Source organism: Haliotis cracherodii, unplaced genomic scaffold (genome assembly GCF_022045235.1).
Source record: "Haliotis cracherodii isolate W230 unplaced genomic scaffold, xgHalCrac1.p SCAF_10, whole genome shotgun sequence".
NCBI lineage: Eukaryota > Metazoa > Mollusca > Gastropoda > Lepetellida > Haliotidae > Haliotis > Haliotis cracherodii.
This window is the reverse complement of record NW_027266265.1, coordinates 32,257,219-32,279,285: the sequence shown is the minus strand read 5'-3', so window position 1 is coordinate 32,279,285 and position 22,067 is coordinate 32,257,219. Positions and strand designations below refer to the sequence as shown.

Below are 22,067 nucleotides of genomic sequence, written 5' to 3'. Positions count from 1 at the left end.
TTAACTTTTCCTGCATTACTCCCTAATGTAGTCCATGGCAGTCATCACTTGCGCAGATCTGCAACTACCAATCCTGTCCACAAGAACATCCTAGTAAAACAACATTCAAATTGGCCATGTTCCTCGGGTAGTGTCGGACCTCAAAACATCCTTCCATGATGGTTGTAATAGAGCAACCGCCTGGATCTTATGACTGATGTAGGCAGTAACAGGTCAAAGATGAGACATCTGTCCCTCTGTACTTTGAGGATATCAGTTGTTAAACAGGGATGACTGACGAAGTAACCGTCGCTTTAACTCAGAATCCTAATTGGAGGTGGCCAAATAACCCATCTGGCATTTGGCTGTTGGAGGATGGGTGAAGAGGTTGGATAAGGGCTTTGAGCATGATGACCCCTTTCACATGCACAACATTTACTAACGTAAGTAATTTTACACGTGTAACTATACATAGGTGTGCATACAAAGTTTTGACTCCTTGAAAACACTGTCCGCTCAACTCTATAATTAGATCATCCACCTACGTTGACATAAATGTTCACATTGCAACTATTTACATTTGCACCTGCTCAAGACATGATGCAAATTTGCTCCTGAACAACGCGCTAACAGAGGCGTATGTGAACGGGGTATTAGATGCCAAGGCATGAGATGACGGGAGCTGATTGTTGGGCATGTTGCGTAGTAGTGACTGGTGTATAGAGGGGCTGGATGCCTGGGTACACGCAGGAGGGTAGGGGATGTCAACAGTGACTCGTGTAAAGACTCTTCTGAGTCTGACATCCTCCTGGAATGGCTCAGCAAATCTGTTTACCATAGGTGAGGATCTTTTGAAGATTTTTTACCACTGCAACTTGTTTCAGTGGAAGACAAATTTACGCAAAAATGGCAATAAATAACACCACAGGTTAATCCAAAAACTTCTTGGAGCAGCATGTCTTGTCGGATGACAATAAGGAATGTGGAGTTTGTGACGTCACATACGGGTTACATTGTCTCGAGTGTGAGGCAGGACCCAGCAGATAAGTGAAACCACTTCTTTTTCTCAGCTGGACCCCTGCAGCTTCTTTTTCTGTACAAAGTAAATGCACTAAAAATAATGCAGGATAAGTTAAAAAATAAAAAAATTCTGCTCAGAAGACGGACGACGGGTTGATGGATGGAAGAAGATAGAAGATGATTCGGAAGGTTTTTATTAACAATAAACTGGTGTATATGATAAACAAGGTGATGAATATTATTATGGTCACAAAGACAGTCTCAACATTTTACTACAAAACAATTGGAACAGAAGTATTTGGTATTCTTACTTTTAGACGTTCATTTTCTCAAACCTTATTTCCGATTTGGCTGTGACTGTCGTGTCTTGCATATTGACACTAAGCCACCATGAGACAATGTTTTGAACAGCATTATTACAGCTTTTCCCTGCCAACACCGTTCCATACCATCTAAAGACACGCATTGGCTGTGGAAAGTGCTGAACTGTTCCCTATATACACGGATATTCTTAAGACTCATGATAGTACTTAACTGGGTTACCGTGGGGATTCAATTGGTCTTCAGCTGGGCGATTGTGGATCGCATTGTCAGGACTTGGTTGATGGAGTGGATTGTTGCTCACAATATCAACCACTGGATTGTCTGGTTCAAACTCGATTATTTACAGGCCACCGTCATGTAGCTGGAATAGTGCTGAGTGTGGCGTTAAAAAACAACATAAAACACACACACTTTACTGTCATGTACTGATTACTTGATTTTAACTCGCATGACATTTTCATGGTTACTTTTGACAACACAGACCTGGCCAGTGGCGTTTCATCCCATCCTGAGTCTGTAACCTCACAACTCGGAGCCCCAGTTGAAAACAGGCAATGCACAACATGTCTAAGGATGCAACGACTTCTTTGTATGACTTTAATTACTGCCTTTTAGGGCAATGATGGACCGGAAATATCATGCATTTATTTCCACAAGTTCAAGTGCACTCAACTTAACACAATGTTAAGGATTAGTACAAGCTAGAGTTCTCGGAGTACAAGCACTGCTAATACAAACAGTAGGTCTTCACATCTTTGTGATGCACTAAAATACACACCTCGGATGTATTCATCAAACAGAGACAGGAAGCAAAAATTATTGGAAGTACAATTATTCCTCACTCATACTTTTCAGCCTTTCATTCAACTAAAGTCTTCATAGAAAATAGATAATGTCAAATAAGCCATTTCACGGCCAAGTCATTGATCATCGACATCTTTGTATCACTTGAAACTTGATCCTGCACATCGTGTACATTGTGTAACGTGGCCCAACTTGAAACGAGTAGTCCTTGCATATTGTTACTAGTCTCAGGATTCTCAGAATAGTCTCTGATCCTGGCATCCCTGATGAATGTGGCCCGTCAGCCCTATCACCGACCCTGTCTGTAGAGGGGGTTACACTGACCCTGTCTGTAGTGGGGGTTACACTGACCCTGTCTGTAGAGGGGGTTACACTGACCCTGTCTGTAGAGGGGGTTACACTGACCCTGTCTGTAGAGGGGGTTACACTGACCCTGTCTGTAGAGGGGGTTACACTGACCCTGTCTGTAGAGGGGGTTACACTGACCCTGTCTGTAGAGGGGGTTACACTGACCCTCTACAACAATGCTGCACCGTATGGTGTTGCATGGAGATGGACCATTGTCTCCTGGTATTGGTATACATGAGATTTGTCAATGATACAATGTTATAAAGTAATCAAAAGTGAATTAATTCCTATTGTATGAGTGGTCTCATATTGATGACAGCAAAAGTAAATCAGTGTAGGACAGCAACTTTCTTCAAGTCATGACATCGCTGTACTGTGATATCTTGGCACATGACTTATACACCCACATTTACTAAAACAATTGCACTCAAAACTATAGAAATAATTATGTTTTCCATCAGTTGAACGTTTTGTCCAAATGTTCTTAAAATATTTTTAACACTTACAGTCTAATTATGCTTTCATGCAAAACACAGTGAGTGATTTCCCCTCTATGTCTCTATAGGCGCAGCCTATGATCAGTGAGTCTAGGACAGTCTGTGATCAGTGAGTCTAGGGCAGTCTGTGATCAGTGAGTCTAGGGCAGTCTGTGATCAGTGAGTCTAGGGCAACAGAACTAACCACCCCCCCTTCTTCATTGGAAACTTCGAATAAATCAATATTTAAAAAATACTTATCTTGGAAGTAGTTAAATACTCTGAATACAGACCAGTGGACATCTTAATGTCATAGTCAACAAACAAGTATCCTGTTTGAACACATCAGTGTCGTAAAGTGCCGTACATTTTCTACGATCCACTGTCATCTCGTTCACTTTGACATTTGTTGACAACACCATTATTATCCTCAAGGCCACATTCTCACAAGAAGCTTGCACAAATCCTGATGCAGTGACACAGTCACTAGTGTCTGCTTACACAAGCTGTAGTCACGTTCACAGTATTATTTGTCTTATAATTCCGTTTCGTATGACACATTACTGTTCTGCCGATAAAATGCATTTGATCCTGGACGTTCTTGGTGTTCGAGAGAGAATATTGACGAGGGTGTCCGTGTCTTCTCTCGATGGATCTCCACAGCACAGGTCACTTTATTCTCCAAAGGAATCTCATGTTTCTCTCCCTCAGTCACTGACTTGTCTCCCCTTGTATGTGGCGTCACACATCGTGGGGACTGGGCCCCGTTAGCATCTGGAGTCTGAGCTCCATGCCTGCTTCCTGTGGACACTTTCCGACGTGTTCCATCCTCCATAACAACCTTCTCTTTGCTCTCAGCTGAAATCTTTCTCCGTGTTCCATCTGTGATAACCGATTTCTCGTCCTTGCTTTCCGAAGACACCTTTCGGCGAGTTCCGTTTTCAGTAGGTTTTTCTTCTGTCGTGATCTGGTCAACCGGTGAGCCAACACTCCGGCGCTCTGCATCTTCAGCTTCTGACGCAGAGCTGGCTCCACTGGGACTCTGCCGAGGCTCCGGGGGAGGATCCACAGTGGAGCTGTCACCACTGTCCCCCTTCTGCTTCTCCTCGTTGATGACATCCATCAGGTCGCTGGTGTTGAAGGAATCCTTGCTGTCCTGGTTGCTGAGAGACTTGTCTGTGCTCTGACTTGCACTACGCTTCATGCTTGGGATGCCTGTAACAAATACACATAGATAACAGTGTATCAGTGTCCGAATGTCCCTGGTAGACTTGGTGGGTTCTTTGATGAAAACTTCACAGCCCAAAACCTCAACGCTTTCGATTTCCAAAACTCAAATGCCATTGTCTTTGGATAGATAATGGATAGATAATGGATAGATAATGGATAGATAATGGATAAATAATGGATAAGTAATGGATAAATAATGGATAAGTAATGGATAAATAATGGATAGATAATGGATAAATAATGGATAAGTAATGGATAAGTAATGGATAAATAATGGATAAGTAATGGATAAATAATGGATAAATAATGGATAAGTAATGGATAAATAATGGATGAAAAATGGATAAATAATGGATAAGTAATGGATAAATAATGGATGAATAATGGATAAATTAGATAAACTATATAGTATGTTGTACTGAACATAGGATAACCAGTGTAGGAAACTTGGTAAAAGTATCAAACCGTAGTTGTCAGAGCTATCTATCTTTCAATGACTAACCGGAATCTTGGCTCTCCACACTGTTGTTGGTCTTGTCAAGGTCATCCTTGAGGATCTGTGTGCGTTTGTCTTCGATGACGGGAGTCTCTTTGTGTGGCGGCGGCATTGACTCCGGCAACAGCTCATGCTCCACCCTCTCCACCACTAGCATCTGCTCATCCTCCACATCATACTCCACACGGGCATCGTTGGGGATGTCCGACAGCGACACCTGCATCACACACAACAGTTACCTCCCTTGCAGTGTCACAAACATTCATTGCCTAATTTGCAGGCATGGTGTTACAGGCTATTGCTTATTTCCCACTCCTATGTATTATTTCAACATGGATATGTGCAAGCAACAGACGAACACATACAAAAGTGGGATTCATAAAATATAAGTTCGGAATGGAATTACTACAGAATATGGAATTGATTCTACAACAAATGCGAACATCTGTTGATTGTATAAACATTTGTCATCAAGTATTCAGAATAATTCTCCGTTTAAGGTAATACAGTACTTAATTCAAGGAGATTGCAAAGTCTAAATGAATGTTTATCTAAGTTTTCAAAAATGTTTGACCTGATCAATTTCTTGACAAATTAGAAATCTCTACAGAAAATTAACTGAAATAGTTAATCATAGTGGATTTTTCATTTCCTTCATTTATATTATATCATAGTTCACTACGTATATCATATATTTGTTACATGGTGACAAGCGATACAGAGTAGTAAAGTGGCATTACATCAGGAGTATTTAAAATAGGTCCCTCCCAGTTCACAGCGCTGATCTCATTACCTCAGAGCCGAAGATGAAGGCTGCTTGCCCCTTCTTGCTGGGTTTTCTCTCTGGGACCTTGCTCTGGGAGGACACAGAGGACACGGAGGACCTGGAGGACCTCCCTGAACTCGCCCTGCTGCTGGCCCTACTGAGTACCGACCTTGAGCTGGAGGACATCTTCAGGGATGGGTCGAGGTGCTTCACCAAGTTAGATTCGGGGTCCATTACCTGGTGGTACAGAGGCAGTAACTAGGGTACAGAGGCAGTAACTAGGGTACAGAGACAGTAACTAGGGTACAGAGGCAGTAACTAGGGTACAGAGGCAGTAACTAGGGTACAGCGAGAGTAACTAGGGTACAGAGACAGTAACTAGGGTAACTAGGGTACAGAGACAGTAACTAGGGTACAGAGAGTAACTAGGGTACACAGAGAGTAACTGGGTTACAGAAACAGTAACTAGGGTACACAGAGAGTAACTAGGTTACAGAAACAGTAACTAGGGTACAGAGAGTGTAACTAGGGTACAGAGACAGTAACTAGGGTACAGAAACAGTAACTAGGGTACAGAGAGAGTAACTAGGGTACAGAGACAGTAACTAGGGTACAGAGACAGTAACTAGGGTAACTAGGGTACAGAGACAGTAACTAGGGTACAGAAACAGTAACTAGCGTACAGAGAGTAACTAGGGTACACAGAGAGTAATAAGGTTACAGAAACAGTAACTAGGGTACAGAGAGAGTAACTAGGGTACAGAGAGAGTAACTAGGGTAACTAGGGTACAGAGACAGTAACTAGGGTACAGAGAGAGTAACTAGGTTACAGAAACAGTAACTAGGGTACAGAGAGAGTAAATATGGTACAGGGACAGTAACTAGGGTACAGAAACAGTAACTAGGGTACAGAGGCAGAATCTATGGCAACAAACTTGTTACTTACTAACTTTTCCTGATTATCATTTACTCTTGGGATTTCCTCCAAATACACTCAGTTTAAAGAGATGCTGGACAGACTCGGATCATACATTTGTCAAAAGTATTTCCCTTCACCATGTTATCTCCCTAATGGTCGGCAGATCAAAACTAGGACTATGACATATAATTTAAGGAAATCTACATCATCTTTAGGCAATCATGGGGGTCTGGGGATTGATCCTGCCCCTTATTACTGTATGGATGGAAGAAAGAGGGTAACTGACCTTGATGACGGTCTTGACAAACTTGGGTGTCTCGGATGGCGTCTTGATGATCTCCTCAACCTCCACCTTCACACTCTTCTTCTCCAGCCGTGCATTCTCCTTTAGCAGCTTCCTGCAGGAACAAGGGTCAGACGGTGTTCACATACAACAGGGAACGTGGTCAGACGGTGTTCACATAAAACAGGGAACATGGTCAGATGGTGTTCACATACAACGGGAATGTGGTCAGACGGTATTCACATACAACAGGGAACAAGGGTCAGATGGTGTTCACATACAACAGGGAACGTGGTCAGACAGTGTTCACATACAACAGGGAACATGGTCAGACCGTGTTTAGATACAACAAGGAACATGGTCAGACCATGTTTAGATACAACAAGGAACGTGGTCAGACAGTGTTCATTCACAACAGGAACCCCAGTCAGACAGTGTCCATCACAACAGGAACCTCAGTCAGACAGTTTTCATTCACAACAGGAACCTCAGTCAGACCGTGTTCATTCATAACAGGAACCTGAGTCAGTCAGTGTTCATTCACAACAGGAACCTCAGTCAAACAGTGTTCATTCACAACAGGAACCTGTGTCAGACAGTGTTCACTCACAACAGGAACCTGCATCAGACAGTGTTCATTCACAACAGGAACCTGCATCAGACAGTGTTCATTCACAACAGGAACCTGTGTCAGTCAGTGTTCATTCACAACAGGAACCTCAGTCAGACAGTGTTCATTCACAACAGGAACCTGTGTCAGACAGTGTTCATTCACAACAGGAACCTCAGTCAGACAGTGTTCATTCACAACAGGAACCTCAGTCAGACAGTGATTCACAACAGGAACCTCAGACAGACAGTGTTCATTCACAACAGGAACCTCAGTCAGACAGTGTTCATTCACAACAGGAACCTGAGTCAGACAGTGTTCATCACAACAGGAACCTCAGACAGACAGTGTCCATCACAACAGGAACCTCAGACAGACAGTGTCCATCACAACAGGAACCTCAGACAGACAGTGTCCATCACAACAGGAACCTCAGACAGACAGTTTTCATTCACAACAGGAACCTCAAACAGACAGTGTTCATCACAACAGGAACTTCAGACAGACAGTGTTCAATCACAACAGGAACCTCAGGCAGACAGTTTTCCCTCTCAGATGATTGGCTACCTAAATTTATCTACTGCTCGCTTCTTGGATACCTAAAAGTAAACGTAACTGGCGACAATATCTGTTTAAGATATCCGTTGGCTAACCAAAATCTTAGGTTTGGCTCCTAAACATTCATAATAGGAGCCACTTGGCTCCCTAACAAAAACTGAAGAGTACGGACAGTGGGAGTACATGAACTCTTACTTTGCCCTCTTCCGAAGCAGCTTCTGGGCCTCAGGGTATTCTCTCATGGCTTCCTCAAAGTCGGCCTTCGACAGAGTGAAGACATTGGTGTAGCCCTTGCTGCGTACGTTAGCCGTGCGGCGGTTACCTCCTGACATGGCCAGCAAGCTGAAAAACAGCAAAATGGCTTCCATGAGTATGGTGTTAGCAAGAATTAAACTTATAATGATTCCAATCACTGTATTCACCATAATAAGCACTCTTGGCGTTTATTAAAACCATACACAAGTCAAATGTGCTGTTAGAGATCAAGCGGCAGCAAAACATCCTCAGTTCAAAAGTTGAAGTCCAAAAGTTGAAACTAAAATGGTGACTAGTTTATTATATACCCCTTCTAAACCTCGGAAGATATGGACAGTCATGTTAAGTTCTGGGCCTAGTATGTAGCATTAATACATATTTCAAACAGATTGTTTAGTATTTGATCAGGGACACTTCGATGAATACAGTAAAATTAAAGGGAAATTAGGCTCCACAGTCCACTGCAAGCCACGATGTGCCTTGTGTGAAATTATAACAATCTATAAATAATTTGTGTATGTCTGTGGATTGATCTTAATCAAAAACACAATTAAACAGACAGCAAAGAGTTGTCCGACCATGGTCAGTTTGAATGTGTACCTGATTTCCCCAAAGACGCTGCCCTCATGTAGTGTGGCCAGCACTGTCTCTCCATCCTCCCCACCCACCACCTCCACCTGGCCGTGACTCACGATGTACATCTCCTTCCCCACCTCCCCCTGCAACAGATACTGGTAAGGTGAGCTAAAACACAGAAACTGGTAAGGTGAGCTAAAACAGAAACTGGTAAGGTGAGCTAAAACTGGTAAGGTGAGCTAAAACCCAAAAACTGGTAAGGTGAGCTAAAAACCCAGATACTGGTAAGGTGAGCTAAAACCCCAGAAACCGGTAAGGTGAGCTAAAACACAGATACTGGTGAGGTGAGCTAAAACAGACAGTGGTAGGGTGAGCTAAAACCCAGATACTGGTAAGGTGAGCTTAGAAAAGATACTGGTAAGGTGAGCTAAAAACCCAGAAACCGGTAAGGTGAGCTAAAACTCCAGAAACTGGTAAGGTGAGCTAAAAACTCAAATACTGGTAAGGTGAGCTAAAACTCCAGAAACTGGTAAGGTGAGCTAAAAACTCAAATACTGGTAAGGTGAGCTAAAACCCCAGAAACTGGTAAGGTGAGCTAAAAACTCAAATACTGGTAAGGTGAGCTAAAACCCCAGAAACTGGTGAGCTTAGAACAGAAACTGGTAAGGTGAGCTAAATACCCAGATACTGGTAAGGTGAGTTAAAAACCCAGAAACCGGTAAGGTGAGCTAAAACCCCCCGAAACTGGTAAGGTGAGCTAAAACAGACACTGGTAGGGTGAGCTAAAAACCAGAAACTGGTAGGGTGAGCTAAAACCCAGAAACTGGTAAGGTGAGCTAAAAAACACACACCCAGAAACTGGTAAGGTGAGCTAAAATCCAGCAACTTGTAAGGTGAGCTAAGTACTTGCTTTCACTTTCTTCCTAACAACTGACAATGCTTTTAGTCATTATGTAAAAATGTTTCATGATTATTTCATTGCATATTATTTCGACAGTACAAAATAAATATATTAAAACAAAGGTCTCCAGTAAGGGACATAGAGTCAAATGTTCCAAATAAAGTTTTAATTATGTTACTATTTATATGAATCATTATACAAAAATTATAATACAAAACAAATACCAATGACTAACCCTGACATATCATATAGGTAGCAACAATGCCATATGAAACAAACAATTTGTGTTAGTGTACACAAAAGGTAGCCAAATGCAAGAGGACAGCATTCACAATAAAGAATGCCCTACGGCTCAGCAGTTTGAACAACTTTCCGAATTATTCCATTGTATTTACATGATACATGCATGCAATGTGCAACAAAGCGCCCATGTATGCAACCCATTCATTTATTATATTATTCCTTGTGCACAAATGTGTGACATCATATGCATGTGATTGTAGCTGATCTTTAGTGACCAGGAAATGCAACGTTTTGAAATTTTATTTTTTGTTTGTAACAAGGCCCAATATTGCCTACATTTCAGCTGAAGTATTTTTTTACTATACCATACAACTCATCGCTGCTATTTGTTAACATCTATGTAAATGCTTGTCGTTACCTTGTAGCAGATATAGTCCTGGGGCAGGAAGAGGCTGGGCTTGAGTTTGAGGACCAGGTCGTACAGGAGGTTCTTGTCACAGTCCTGGAACAGCTGCACCTTGCTCAGGGTGTTGAAGTGGACGTTGATGGCAAGGTCAGTCTGCAGCTTCCGTGGCAGCGTCTCCAGCAGAAACCGCTCATCTGGTAACATGGACACTCATGAGAGATGAAACTGCAGTCCCTACCAACACTAATATGGGGGTCGAGGGGTATGATATGAAAACTGCCATATAGTAAATAACCTTTGTATCATATTCCATTACATAAAATTGTAAAATGTATATATTTGCAAGTGAATGCAAAACATTTTCACCTTGTTTGGAAGTCATTGTCACGGGAAAGCTATCTAAGCAGACAAGCAGATAATGCACTAAGGGACGTAACTCTAATTTCTTACTACCCGGGCAGATATTTTTTGCCATTCAAAATGTATTGATAAGCCATAAGAGCCCGGCAGGGGATGTACTACGGGTCTGGTTGGCTCTATCGCACATGCAAAATGCCTCATATCATTGATACGATATATGATAAATTGCCTTACAGCACATTGCAGTCACTACCAAGACGTTGCAGTCCCTATCAACAAACTGCAATGCCTTACAGAAGCGACAGCCTATAAGTGCAACCATTAGACTGCATTAATGCTTGACCAAAAAACTGCAACCCTCTCTTAAATCTTAGCGATATTTGGGCTGCAATAACACATGGAATGGACATATAACCATAGTCAGGTCATATTATACCAAATATCACTCAAAAACCCATCATATAAAGTCAATAACAATATAACCCCGGGTCTTCGGCGTGACAAGCAAACGCTTTAACCACAAGGCTACCCGACCGCCCCCAAGGTATAGTGATGAACTGATGCTTCCATTACATGTGTCAACAGATGAGTGTTAAATGGTGTTTTCTACGCTGAATAGGCGTATACACCTTGAGAACGAATATTGACGGATGCACATGTCTGTTCAGCTTGTAAAATCCTGCTTTATATTGACACTATAATGCATTTATCATTTTGAAAAGTTACAAAGAATCATTTTCATCAAAATATTTGTGTAAGTCAATTAGATCTATCTTGTGGCAACTTGAAGTGAGTGAGTGAGTGAGTAAGTGAGTGAGTGAGTGAGTGAGTGAGTGAATGAGTGAGTGAGTATGGTCTTACGCTTCTTTTAGCAATATTCCTGCAATGGCAAGTGTAAACAGGGTTATTTGAGGCATGATAAGCAAGTGATTCCACAAACATCATAGCTAACTTATATGGGTTTTCAAAAAGACCATGACGGGCCAATAAGATAGCTTATCCCTAATGTGTTATGGTAAGAGTGTAGTACCTATGGTCTTGTGCTGCTCCCAATTGTAGAGGAACCACTGGCGAACCCGCTCCTGCATCTCCTTGGGGATGTTGATAGACTCCATGTAGCGGATCGTCTGGTCCATCCTCTTGCGGTAGTTGGACTTTACCTGCCCTGCCGCCTCCACGATGTCTCGGATCTGAGGTAGAGAGACAGAGTTGCAAAGGGATGCCAGCTGGTATGAACGTGAGGATATGCTACCTGATGGTGAACATAAAGCCCAATGCCAAAAGTGGGCTGAATTCGATCCAAAAGTCAGCTCGTACTTATGTAATAAGTAGAGCATAAAATGACAGTGTAACAACTATCACAAACTTCTTGTTTGTTGTCAGCAATAATCCAGGTATATAAGTGAGTGAATGAGTGAGTGAGTATGGTTTATGCCGCTTTTCCTCCAGCAATATCACAACAGGGGACACCACAAAAATCGGCTTCACACATTGTACCCATGATGGGAATTGAACCCAAGTCTTCAGCGCGACGACGAACGCTTTAACCACTAGGCTAGAAACTAGTGATTGATATTGTGAACAGCCATCCACTGATTCACAGCATGAACAAGTCACTTAAATTACCTGGCCAATAAACAGCATCAACACAGATACTGTCCATGTCACATGACTAACCTGACCAATGAGAAGTGCAAACACAAAGACCCCTGACAGCCAGTAGAGTGTCATGAAGAGATACTCCAGCTGGTTCTGGGGTTTGGGGTTGTTGCCGATGGAGGTGGCAGTCTTCGTGGCCAGATAGAAGCAGCGGATGTACCTGATCAACAGATAGCAGCTCAATAAAGTTATCTGGCGTTTTCCATCTGAACAGTTCTAGACATGGTGAGTTGGGTTTAACATCAATCAGCCAACCGTTGGAGGAAACTAGACAGATTGTAGATGTTCACCACTTTGGTGAAACCAGTGAGCACGTGCTGAAAGACCAAGGATTATAAACAAGAAGCAGACTAACATGATAGATAAAACAAAATTTTAGAATACTTTTGCCATAAGCAATACCCAATTTGGGGCAAAATGGGAATTAATTCACCTTTTTTAACTACATAACTCTGACAATTTCACCTTTGATGAGGATTTTAAGCTCGACGCTTTCTATCGGTGATAGATTATAGGAGAAAGTGATACCAGCGGACATCCTTATTAACCAAGTTGTCCAATGTTTTCAATATACATGTACTACACCATGGCCTTCAATATATTGTTGTTATGTTGTTTAACATCTCACTCAGCAATATTCAAGCCATGACTGCGGCCTGTAAATATTTGAAACTGGACCAGGCAATCCAGTGACTGATATTATGAGCAATGATCCAGAATGTCAGAGTACCATGGCATGCCATCAACCAAGTCACTACCGATCCATTGCCTCTTTTGACCTGCATCAGTTGCTGGGGAGCAATTCTAACCCGTAATCCTCACAGGTAGGCCTTCAGTATAAGAGAGTGATAGTGTTAACTCACGCATTGCCAGTTCCATTGTAGACCCACTGGTTGGAGTTGATGCCCTCGTACACTGACACTGCATAGTAGCCGCACGTCTCAATGTGAATCAGGAACAACATGTACGTCATGGTCTTGATGATCCTGAGGGAGAGAGTCAATGCGTTTATTAGACGACACATCATGGTGGTCAGGTTTAATGTAAAGTAATACTGGTCATTTACTTATTTTAAATTCCATGAGAGTTGCAGAACAGCATGTTGATGTTGGGTAGAGTGCTGCAGAAATTTATTCTGGCCGAAACCACTACAGAATGTACCCAAACCAACACTGCAAAGCTTCAGGAGCAACTGGAGTCCATTACACTGTGTTTGAAAACATTTTTGGCTTCACTTGCATTATCGAACACACGATCTTAGGTTCCTGGCATGCCCAAGGGACGCAACTGTGGAGAATATGGTGTGGATCTCGTCAGAACATGGAATCAGGATTCAAGCAGTGAAAGTGACTTTGAAAACAGTCACCACATTTATATAACCTTCTCATTCCAACACATGCATGTCTGAGACAACACTAAATGTATAGGTAATGTGTTATAGGGCTGATTTCAGTCTTCTGAAGTGTGTTTTTAATATGAAAAATGAGCAAGTCTTTTACAAGCTGATTGTCTGAAGATGTTAATGAAGATAGTACAGACATATGGTATGATATTCATGTTGGACACAGACTTCACTCAGTCTTGCAATACATATTCATCATGTCAGAAGTCTAAAACGTACATGTGTCAGGAAGATAAAAACAGAAAGCTTCCAGTCATGATCCCATATACTCATAACTCAATTAGTTTTCATCACTTCACCAACGTTTGCTTGTTTCATTTGCTTGTTGTTCCACCTATTCTATGGCGGTCTGTAGATAATCGAGTCTGGACCAGACAATTCAGTGATTGACATCATGAGTATCGATCCACACAATTGGGAAATGATGACATGCATCAACCAAGTCAGCAAGCCTGACCACCTGATCCAGTTAGTTACCTCTTAAAACAAGCATGGGTTGCTAAAGGTCAATTCTAACCCGGATCTTCACGGGGATTTATCTGAGCCTCCTCAAAGATCATAGATATATTCCACTCAGGATAACACTCTTTAGTTTCTAGGAGAGATGAAGTTCCTCTAATAAAGTAAGGAATTGATTGTTTAAACCCCGCAAAGATCCCGGCTCTGACATGAAACACTTCCATCCATCAGGCTGTGTTGGATGCATTGTCGGTGATCAATAAATGGGAAATTTGCTGCCTCAACAGACAACACCTCCACAAGAAATATGACCAAAGCTCTACAATACACTATGGGCATCCATTTACACAAGTCCAAATTGTTACTGGTTAGGTGAAAACAAAGCAAACTGAGTTTCATCAACTCATACTTCCCAGTAGTGGAGACATATCTTCATCTCCACTTTCAGCAAGATCTTGGAGTGGAATGTAGAAATAGTATATGCAATGGATGACAAATGATGATTAACTTCTATATGACAGTTGTAGCAGTGTTTCGGTCTCTACAATAGTAGTCAAGACGCTATCCATACACCCTTGTCAACATTTAATATTTCAGTCTCCATGGATTGCTGAATACAGTTTTAATGAACAACTGCGTAAGAATTTGTATAATGAACTGATTGCATGAGAGGAACTTGGGCTATCTGATTGCATGAGAGGAACTGGGTCTACCTGATTGCATGAGGGGAACTGGGGCTACCTGATTGCATGAGAGGAACTGGGGCTACCTGATTGCATGAGAGGAACTGGGGACTACCTGATTGCATGAGAGGAACTGGGGCTATCTGATTGCATGAGAGGAACTGGGGACTACCTGATTGCATGAGAGGAACTGGGGCTATCTGATTGCATGAAGGCAACATGGGCTATCTGATTGCATGAGAGGAACTGGGGCTACCTGATTGCGTGAGAGGAACTGGGTCTACCTGATTGCATGAGGGGAACTGGGGCTATCTGATTGCATGAGAGGAACCGGGGCTATCTGATTGCATGAGAGGAACTGGGGCTATCTGATTGCATGAGAGGAACTGGGGCTATCTGATTGCATGAGAGGACCTGGGGCTATCTGATTGCATGAATGGAACTGGGGCTACCTGATTGCATGAGAAAGCCTGGGGCTATCTGATTGCATGAGAGGAACTGGGGCTGTCTGATTGCATGAGAGGAACTGGGGCTACCTGATTGCATGAGTGGAACTGGGGTTATCTGATTGCATGAGAGGAACTGGGGCTATCTGATTGCATGAGAGGAACTGGGGCTACCTGATTGCATGAGAGGAACTGGGGCTGTCTGATTGCATGAGAGGATCTGGGGCTATCTGATTGCATGAGAAGAACTGGGGCTATCTGATTGCATGAGAGGAACTGGGGCTACCTGATTGCATGAGAGGAACTGGGGCTATCTGATTGCATGAGAGGAACTGGGGCTATCTGATTGCATGAGAGGATCTGGGGCTATCTGATTGCATGAGAAGAACTGGGGCTACCTGATTGCATGAGAAGAACTTGGGCTATCTGATTGCACGAGAGGAACTGGGGCTATCTGATTGCATGAGAGGAACTGGGGCTATCTGATTGCATGAGAGGAACTGGGGCTATCTGATTGCATGAATGGAACTGGGGCTATCTGATTGCATGAGAGGAACTGGGGCTACCTGATTGCATGAGGGGAACTGGGGCTACCTGATTGCATGAGAGGAACTGGGGCTACCAGATTGCATGAGAGGAACTGGGGCTACCTGATTGCATGAGAGGAACTGGGGCTATCTGATTGCATGAGAGGAACTGGGGCTATCTGATTGCATGAATGGAACTGGGGCTACCTGACTGCATGAGAGGAACTGGGGCTACCTTATTGCATGAGGGGAACTGGGGCTACCTGATTGCATGAGAGGAACTGGGGCTACCAGATTGCATAAGAGGAAGTGGGGCTACCTGATTGCATGAGAGGAACTGGGGCTTTCTTATTGCATGAGAGGAACTGGGGCTACCTGATTGCATGAGAGGAACTGGGGCTATCTGACTGCATGAGAGGAACTGGGGCTACCTGATTGCATGAGAGGAACTGGGGCTATCTGATTGCATGAATGGAACTGGGGCTATCTGATTGCATGAGAGGAACTGGGGCTATCTGATTGCATGAGAGGAACTGGGGCTATCTGATTGCATGAGAGGAACTGGGGCTACCTGATTGCATGAATGGAACTGGGGCTATCTGATTGCATGAGAGGAACTGGGGCTATCTGATTGCATGAGAGGAACTGGGGCTATCTGATTGCATGAGAGGAACTGGGGCTATCTGATTGCATGAGAGGAACTGGGGCTACCTTATTGCATGAGGGGAACTGGGGCTACCTGATTGCATGAGAGGAACCGGGGCTATCTGATTGCATGAGAGGAACTGGGGCTACCTGATTGCATGAGAGGAACTGGGGCTTTCTTATTGCATGAGAGGAACTTGGGCTACCTGATTGCATGAGCTGAAGCGTTGGCCGCCTGGTCGCACCGCTCGTAGAACTCCCAAAATGTCTGCACCTGGAACAGAACCAATCCCACAACTCATCAAACAATGATGATGAACTATCAACTTTAGTTTATAGCTCCTAGACATTATTAGTCAATTCTGTATCGTAAATATCATACTTAAGGAATAACAAATGTATTATGTAAGACTAATACATATTTTGTATTTATGATATTTGATATTTATGATACAGAAACAATAGAGGGTGATTATCTCTTTACCATATGTCATATTTACATAATCAATGTTTAAGTCGTAATTTGTCTTTATGAAGTAACTTTAGAAACTGTGTTGGCGTGAAGTGACACATTTATCATATAGTGCCAAATGATTTGCAGACATTATCACACTGGTCATGTGCAGCCTGGCATTGCTTACTTTGAGCTTGTGTAGTCTGGTATTGCTTACTTTGAGCTTGTGGAGCCTGGTATTGCTTACTTTAAGCTTGTGGAGCCTGGCATTGCTTACCTTGAGCTTGTGGAGTCTGGTATTGCTTTCTTTGAGCTTGTGGAGCCTGGAATTGCTTACTTTGAGCTTGTGGAGCCTGGTATTGCTTACTTTGAGCTTGTGGCGCCTGATTTGCTTACTTTGAGCTTGTGGCGCCTGATTTGCTTACTTTGAGCTTGTGGCGCCTGATTTGCTTACTTTGAGCTTGTGGAGCCTGGCATTGCTTACTTTGAGCTTGTGGCGCCTGATTTGCTTACTTTCAGGTTGTGGAGCCTGGCATTGCTTACCTTGAGCTTGTGGAGCCTGGCATGGCTTACCTTAAGCAATCTTGGTGTGTGCGACCTGACACTGCTTATGTTGAGCATGTGGACCAAAATACTGCTTACTTTGAACAGTCTTGGCTTGTGTGCCAAGTATTGTTTACCTTCAGCAGTCTTGGATTGTGTGCCAAGTATCGCTTACCTTCAGCAGTCTTGGCTTGTGTGCCAAGTATTGCTTACCTTCAGCAGTCTTGGCTTGTGTGCCAAGTATTGCTTACCTTCAGCAGTCTTGGATTGTGTGCCAAGTATTGCTTACCTTCAGCAGTCTTGGCTTGTGTGCCAAGTATTGCTTACCTTCAGCAGTCTTGGCTTGTGTGCCAAGTATTGCTTACCTTCAGCAGTCTTGGCTTGTGTGCCAAGTATTGCTTACCTTCAGCAGTCTTGGATTGTGTGCCAAGTATTGCTTACCTTCAGCAGTCTTGGCTTGTGTGCCAAGTATTGCTTACCTTCAGCAGTCTTGGCTTGTGTGCCAAGTATTGCTTACCTTTAGCAGTCTGGGTATACGGAGCCAGGCATTGACACCTATTCCAGGTACAAGGTATAGCAAGTCAAGTGGAAGCAGGGAACAGACGTCCAGCTGAAACAATAGAAGAGTTAACATGGAGGAATCTCACAGCTGTAATATAAAGAAGATGAATCCTCTTCAACATGTGTGGTCAGCACAAAGCTGAAGCATTACTGAAAGTTTCAGAAGGTCTTAAAGATTCCTCCTTGGTTTTCTTTTCATATATGTAACATTTTATTTCTTGTAAAACTCACAAAGACAATCCTACCTTAAACATAAGTTTCTTCATATAATGTTTCTTTGTCAGCTTTCTGTCACACTGCAAAATATAAGAGTGCAGTTCAAAACATCACATATCAAGCAGCGATAATGTCAAAACAAGTCTCTTGCTTTTGCAATTGTGATTCATGTGTAATGACAAACAACAGATCAGAAAGCATATCAAATGAAATTATCATCATATTATTATAAAACAATCAATAGAAAATTACAGAGACCTTAGTGGTTAATGGCTCCGAACAAAAAGACAACACCAACATTAAGATATCAGATTATACCTCAATTATGCCGTCATTAACGAATCTGATCCTGACTTTGAAGATGACGATGTCAAGGATGTAGACCAAGTCAAAGGTGTAGTCACAGATTAGCCAGTACCACACATTGTCTGAGGTCTGGTAGGGGAAGAAGCCACGGAGAGGGATCACCCAGGCGTTGTACATGTAGGCCAGCATGACAAGGAACAGCCAGCCCACGTACAGTTTACCTGTGGGAGAGAGAGATATCAGTGGAAGGGGAAGGTTGGTTTGTTGTTTCACACCGCACTCAGCAATATTCCAGCTATATGACGGCGGTCTGTAAATAATCGAGTCTGGACCAGACAATCCAGTGATTGATATAAGCATCAATCCACGCAATTGGGATTGATGACATGCATCAACCAAGTCAGCGAGCCTGACAACCCGATCCCGTTAGTCGCCTCTTATGACAAGCAAAGTCGCCTTTTACGGCAAGCATGGGTTGCTGAAGACGTATTGGGTTTAACGCCACTATGAACAGTATTCAAGTTATATCACAGCGTGTCAGCTTTATGTGTGAAGAAAGCCCAAAGTCATGCAGGTCTCAGACATTTACCGCTTTGGTGTAACCCATGAGCACAGGTATGGTGCCGACAGACCTTGAAACATAATCGGAGCAAACTGGGATTCGAACTGATCATAGCTTTCTGACATGCTCAAGGGAAGCAACTCTGCACAGCGAATTGTGGCCCTCAGATGACTGGACCACCCATTCCCCGGAGTAGAAATATTACGATGTCCGGACTGAATGGACAGACAAGCCTTCATTATGAATACTCTTGGACACTGCCATGGCACTGAGTTTTGTGCCACTTTAATGTGCAACAGAGGATGCACGGGGACACCGAGACACTGAGTCAAACCCAGCTGACAATATGTACTTCAGCGTGTCATGTGTAATCAGTGTCCCAGCAGGTGCCCACCCAGCAGCTAGACATGTGTAGCAGTGTAGGGGCGCCCTCACAACATGAGCCAGCTGATGTTTTATCTATTAGTTCATCCATCCACCATTCACACTTAATAGCTCAATTGTTGATAACGCTAGTCATGCACACTTGTTAATTAATTTTATGGACAGACTTTTTGACATTCAGGGTAGGACGGACGTGGGAGCTTGGCAAAAAAAGATTGTTAGTGAAAAAATCATTTGTCTTCAGGTTTTACATAGAAATCAAACTGTTCACTTGACACACTGGATGAAAAGAACATGTAATCAGAAAATAAAATACATTTTAGCTAAAATGGATAGAATTATCATTAAACCGCCCGCATGTTATCAGAAATGAGCGGGCCACTGTAACTTGATAATGCCCTCATATTGCTTGACGATGGGCCATTATCACACCCTTTGTTAGGTGATGTCATAGGGATAGGGAAGGGTGACGTCACGTTCAATAGTGACGTCATCTGGTTTGTTCTATGACGTTTCCATATTTGTAAAAGTGGGTCAGGAAAATTTGTGTTGTTTGCAGTAAATGTTTCAAAACCAATATTGTTGTTTATTTTTATTTGATAAATTCTATCCATTTTAGCTATAATGAAAATAGGAAACAAATATTATAAGCGTAACGCTATTTTCAGGGCATTTTAATTTGCAGGAACCCTTGATCTTTTAAACGGTCCTCCTTCATCGGGCAGTTAATGGATGAGCTCGGGCTTCTGCAAATGATAATGCCCTGAAAAATAGCGTTACCCTTATGATATTTGCCTCCTATTTTCATATAATCTGTTTTCGTATTTCAGGAACAGAAAAAATATTGTATCACTAAAAAAATCCTGGCCCACCTAGAATAACAAACGTTGGGTCCTTTAAAGTGGTAAAAATATTTGGACAGATGGAAAAACCTATGATTTTATTAAACATACACTGTACATGTAGAAAAGCCATTTTGTTTTCTCCACATGCTGCACAATACATCTGTCATGAACACAGCATTAGAGACATGCACTATCATTAACTAACACATGATGGGTAAAAGCTGATATTATCCCAGAGTTTTACAGATAATGGTAAGCATGTGGAAGAGGACAAAGGACAAAATTTACTCATTTTACACTGAATGTCTGGAGGTACTTTATTCCTCAAACCTTTTAATGTCAAAAGCCAAGTCCCTTAAGGACAAATCAATTAGTTACTTCTCCTTGCAAGGCCTACCTATGAATACCCTTCACACGACGCATACCTTAATGTCAACATTCTCAAGTGACTCTCTTTCATTCAGTCAAAGGCAACCATTATAAAATAAAATAAAAATAGCTGATTTTTTTAGCCTAACTGCTCCATCGATAGATCACAAAAATAAAAGCATACAACAACAAAAATGAAAGAAAACAGTAAGCCTCCTCCCATTGTTTCCCTCCTGTCCCTACAGGTAACACCCGGGCTGTCAACTCACTCTGAGCCTCAATGGTGTTGGGGAATCTGATCTTGCGCAGGCACTTGGGCATTCTGAAGCGACACTGCCATACCCCCACAAGCATTTCCTTGTTGGTCTCACTAGCCTCGGAGAACACCTCGCTTGTCCTCGACCCCATCGGTATGAACGACCCAAGACGGATGTTCCTTGGGGCAGGAGTTTCTTCCCCATCCAAACCTGATACTGCTGCAAAGAAAAATGAATTCTGACCTTTAAAACCTAATTTACAAATGTTGTGCCCACTGGGTCGAAGTGTCAAGTGAAAGTGGTACGAACTGCATGTAATGACGGTAGTTGTATTTTTACAACATATTCTTCAGCGTCTGGACCTGTTGTCATAGGTCTTCAGCTGGGAAACCTTGTAGTCCCAGATATGTGTAAGTACTCGCAGCATTGTGAAGATTAAAAAGCCTTTGTCATGCAAGGGGAGTTTGTCTCCCCACTTCCGCAAGGATTTGATCCACTGGGTTCGATCATTCACCAGCTTCCTACTGACTTTAAACAGTGATCCAGGATTTGTAATTGATTGGTTGCAAAGACAAACATTTTTAGTGAAAGAGTAGATCTGGATCTATATGTCTGTAAAATGACACTTGCATTTATCACTTGACTACACCCTTCACATACAGAAACAGAAGCCCTTTCTGTTGGGCTCTGGGAATATTGGTTCAAAGTGGTTCTGGCACATGAAACGTTTTGATTACTGAATAGTGTTCCCAATGGGTGTTGAAATAACCTTTAAAGTGTTTCACTAATGCTGGCTAAATCCAAGACTATCTATCTGCTTATCCCTTGTAGTTGTGGTTTAACATTGCTTCTAACAGTATATTTGTTAAATCAGGGCATGTCAGCGTATGTAGGACAATGTCCATATTGATGGAGGTCGAGACAATGTCCTGAACCCCATGGACATATTGCAGACACACCAAAATTCATTATTATGGCAAATGTGAAATTTTAACTCTTGGACATCAGATTCAATCAGCTAAGGGATGAGCCTTAGAACCTTGCACAGGGATTTATCTAGGTGTTCATGGAAACTATATTTTGGCTCAAAGTCAACATCAAATGTCTGTAAAAATTCCCACATTTGCATTCAAAATTTCCTCATTCTGATTTTCCAGATGGTTCTTTGTGAAGGTGACCTGTAAGACTGATAACA

The 22,067-nt window shown here is 42.5% G+C and overlaps 1 protein-coding gene across 1 annotated transcript in view; it reads right to left on the bottom strand.

Annotated features, from left to right (window-relative positions):
- Positions 1 to 1,507: 1,507 nt before the first annotated feature.
- Positions 1,508 to 22,067, bottom strand: part of LOC139454312 (cyclic nucleotide-gated channel beta-1-like) — a 160,435-nt gene continuing 139,875 nt past the window's right edge. The window contains exons 4-18 of the mRNA XM_071235940.1: positions 20,885 to 21,091; positions 18,468 to 18,676; positions 18,179 to 18,229; positions 17,890 to 17,982; positions 16,582 to 16,649; positions 13,077 to 13,199; positions 12,232 to 12,373; positions 11,585 to 11,744; positions 10,207 to 10,388; positions 8,669 to 8,787; positions 8,009 to 8,155; positions 6,649 to 6,760; positions 5,471 to 5,680; positions 4,684 to 4,894; positions 1,508 to 4,166 (exon numbers count right to left, since the gene is read on the bottom strand). Coding sequence (XP_071092041.1) covers positions 3,487 to 4,166; positions 4,684 to 4,894; positions 5,471 to 5,680; positions 6,649 to 6,760; positions 8,009 to 8,155; positions 8,669 to 8,787; positions 10,207 to 10,388; positions 11,585 to 11,744; positions 12,232 to 12,373; positions 13,077 to 13,199; positions 16,582 to 16,649; positions 17,890 to 17,982; positions 18,179 to 18,229; positions 18,468 to 18,676; positions 20,885 to 21,091 — 2,714 coding nt within the window. The 3' untranslated portion in view covers positions 1,508 to 3,486. The remainder of the gene's footprint in view (positions 4,167 to 4,683; positions 4,895 to 5,470; positions 5,681 to 6,648; positions 6,761 to 8,008; positions 8,156 to 8,668; positions 8,788 to 10,206; positions 10,389 to 11,584; positions 11,745 to 12,231; positions 12,374 to 13,076; positions 13,200 to 16,581; positions 16,650 to 17,889; positions 17,983 to 18,178; positions 18,230 to 18,467; positions 18,677 to 20,884; positions 21,092 to 22,067) is intronic.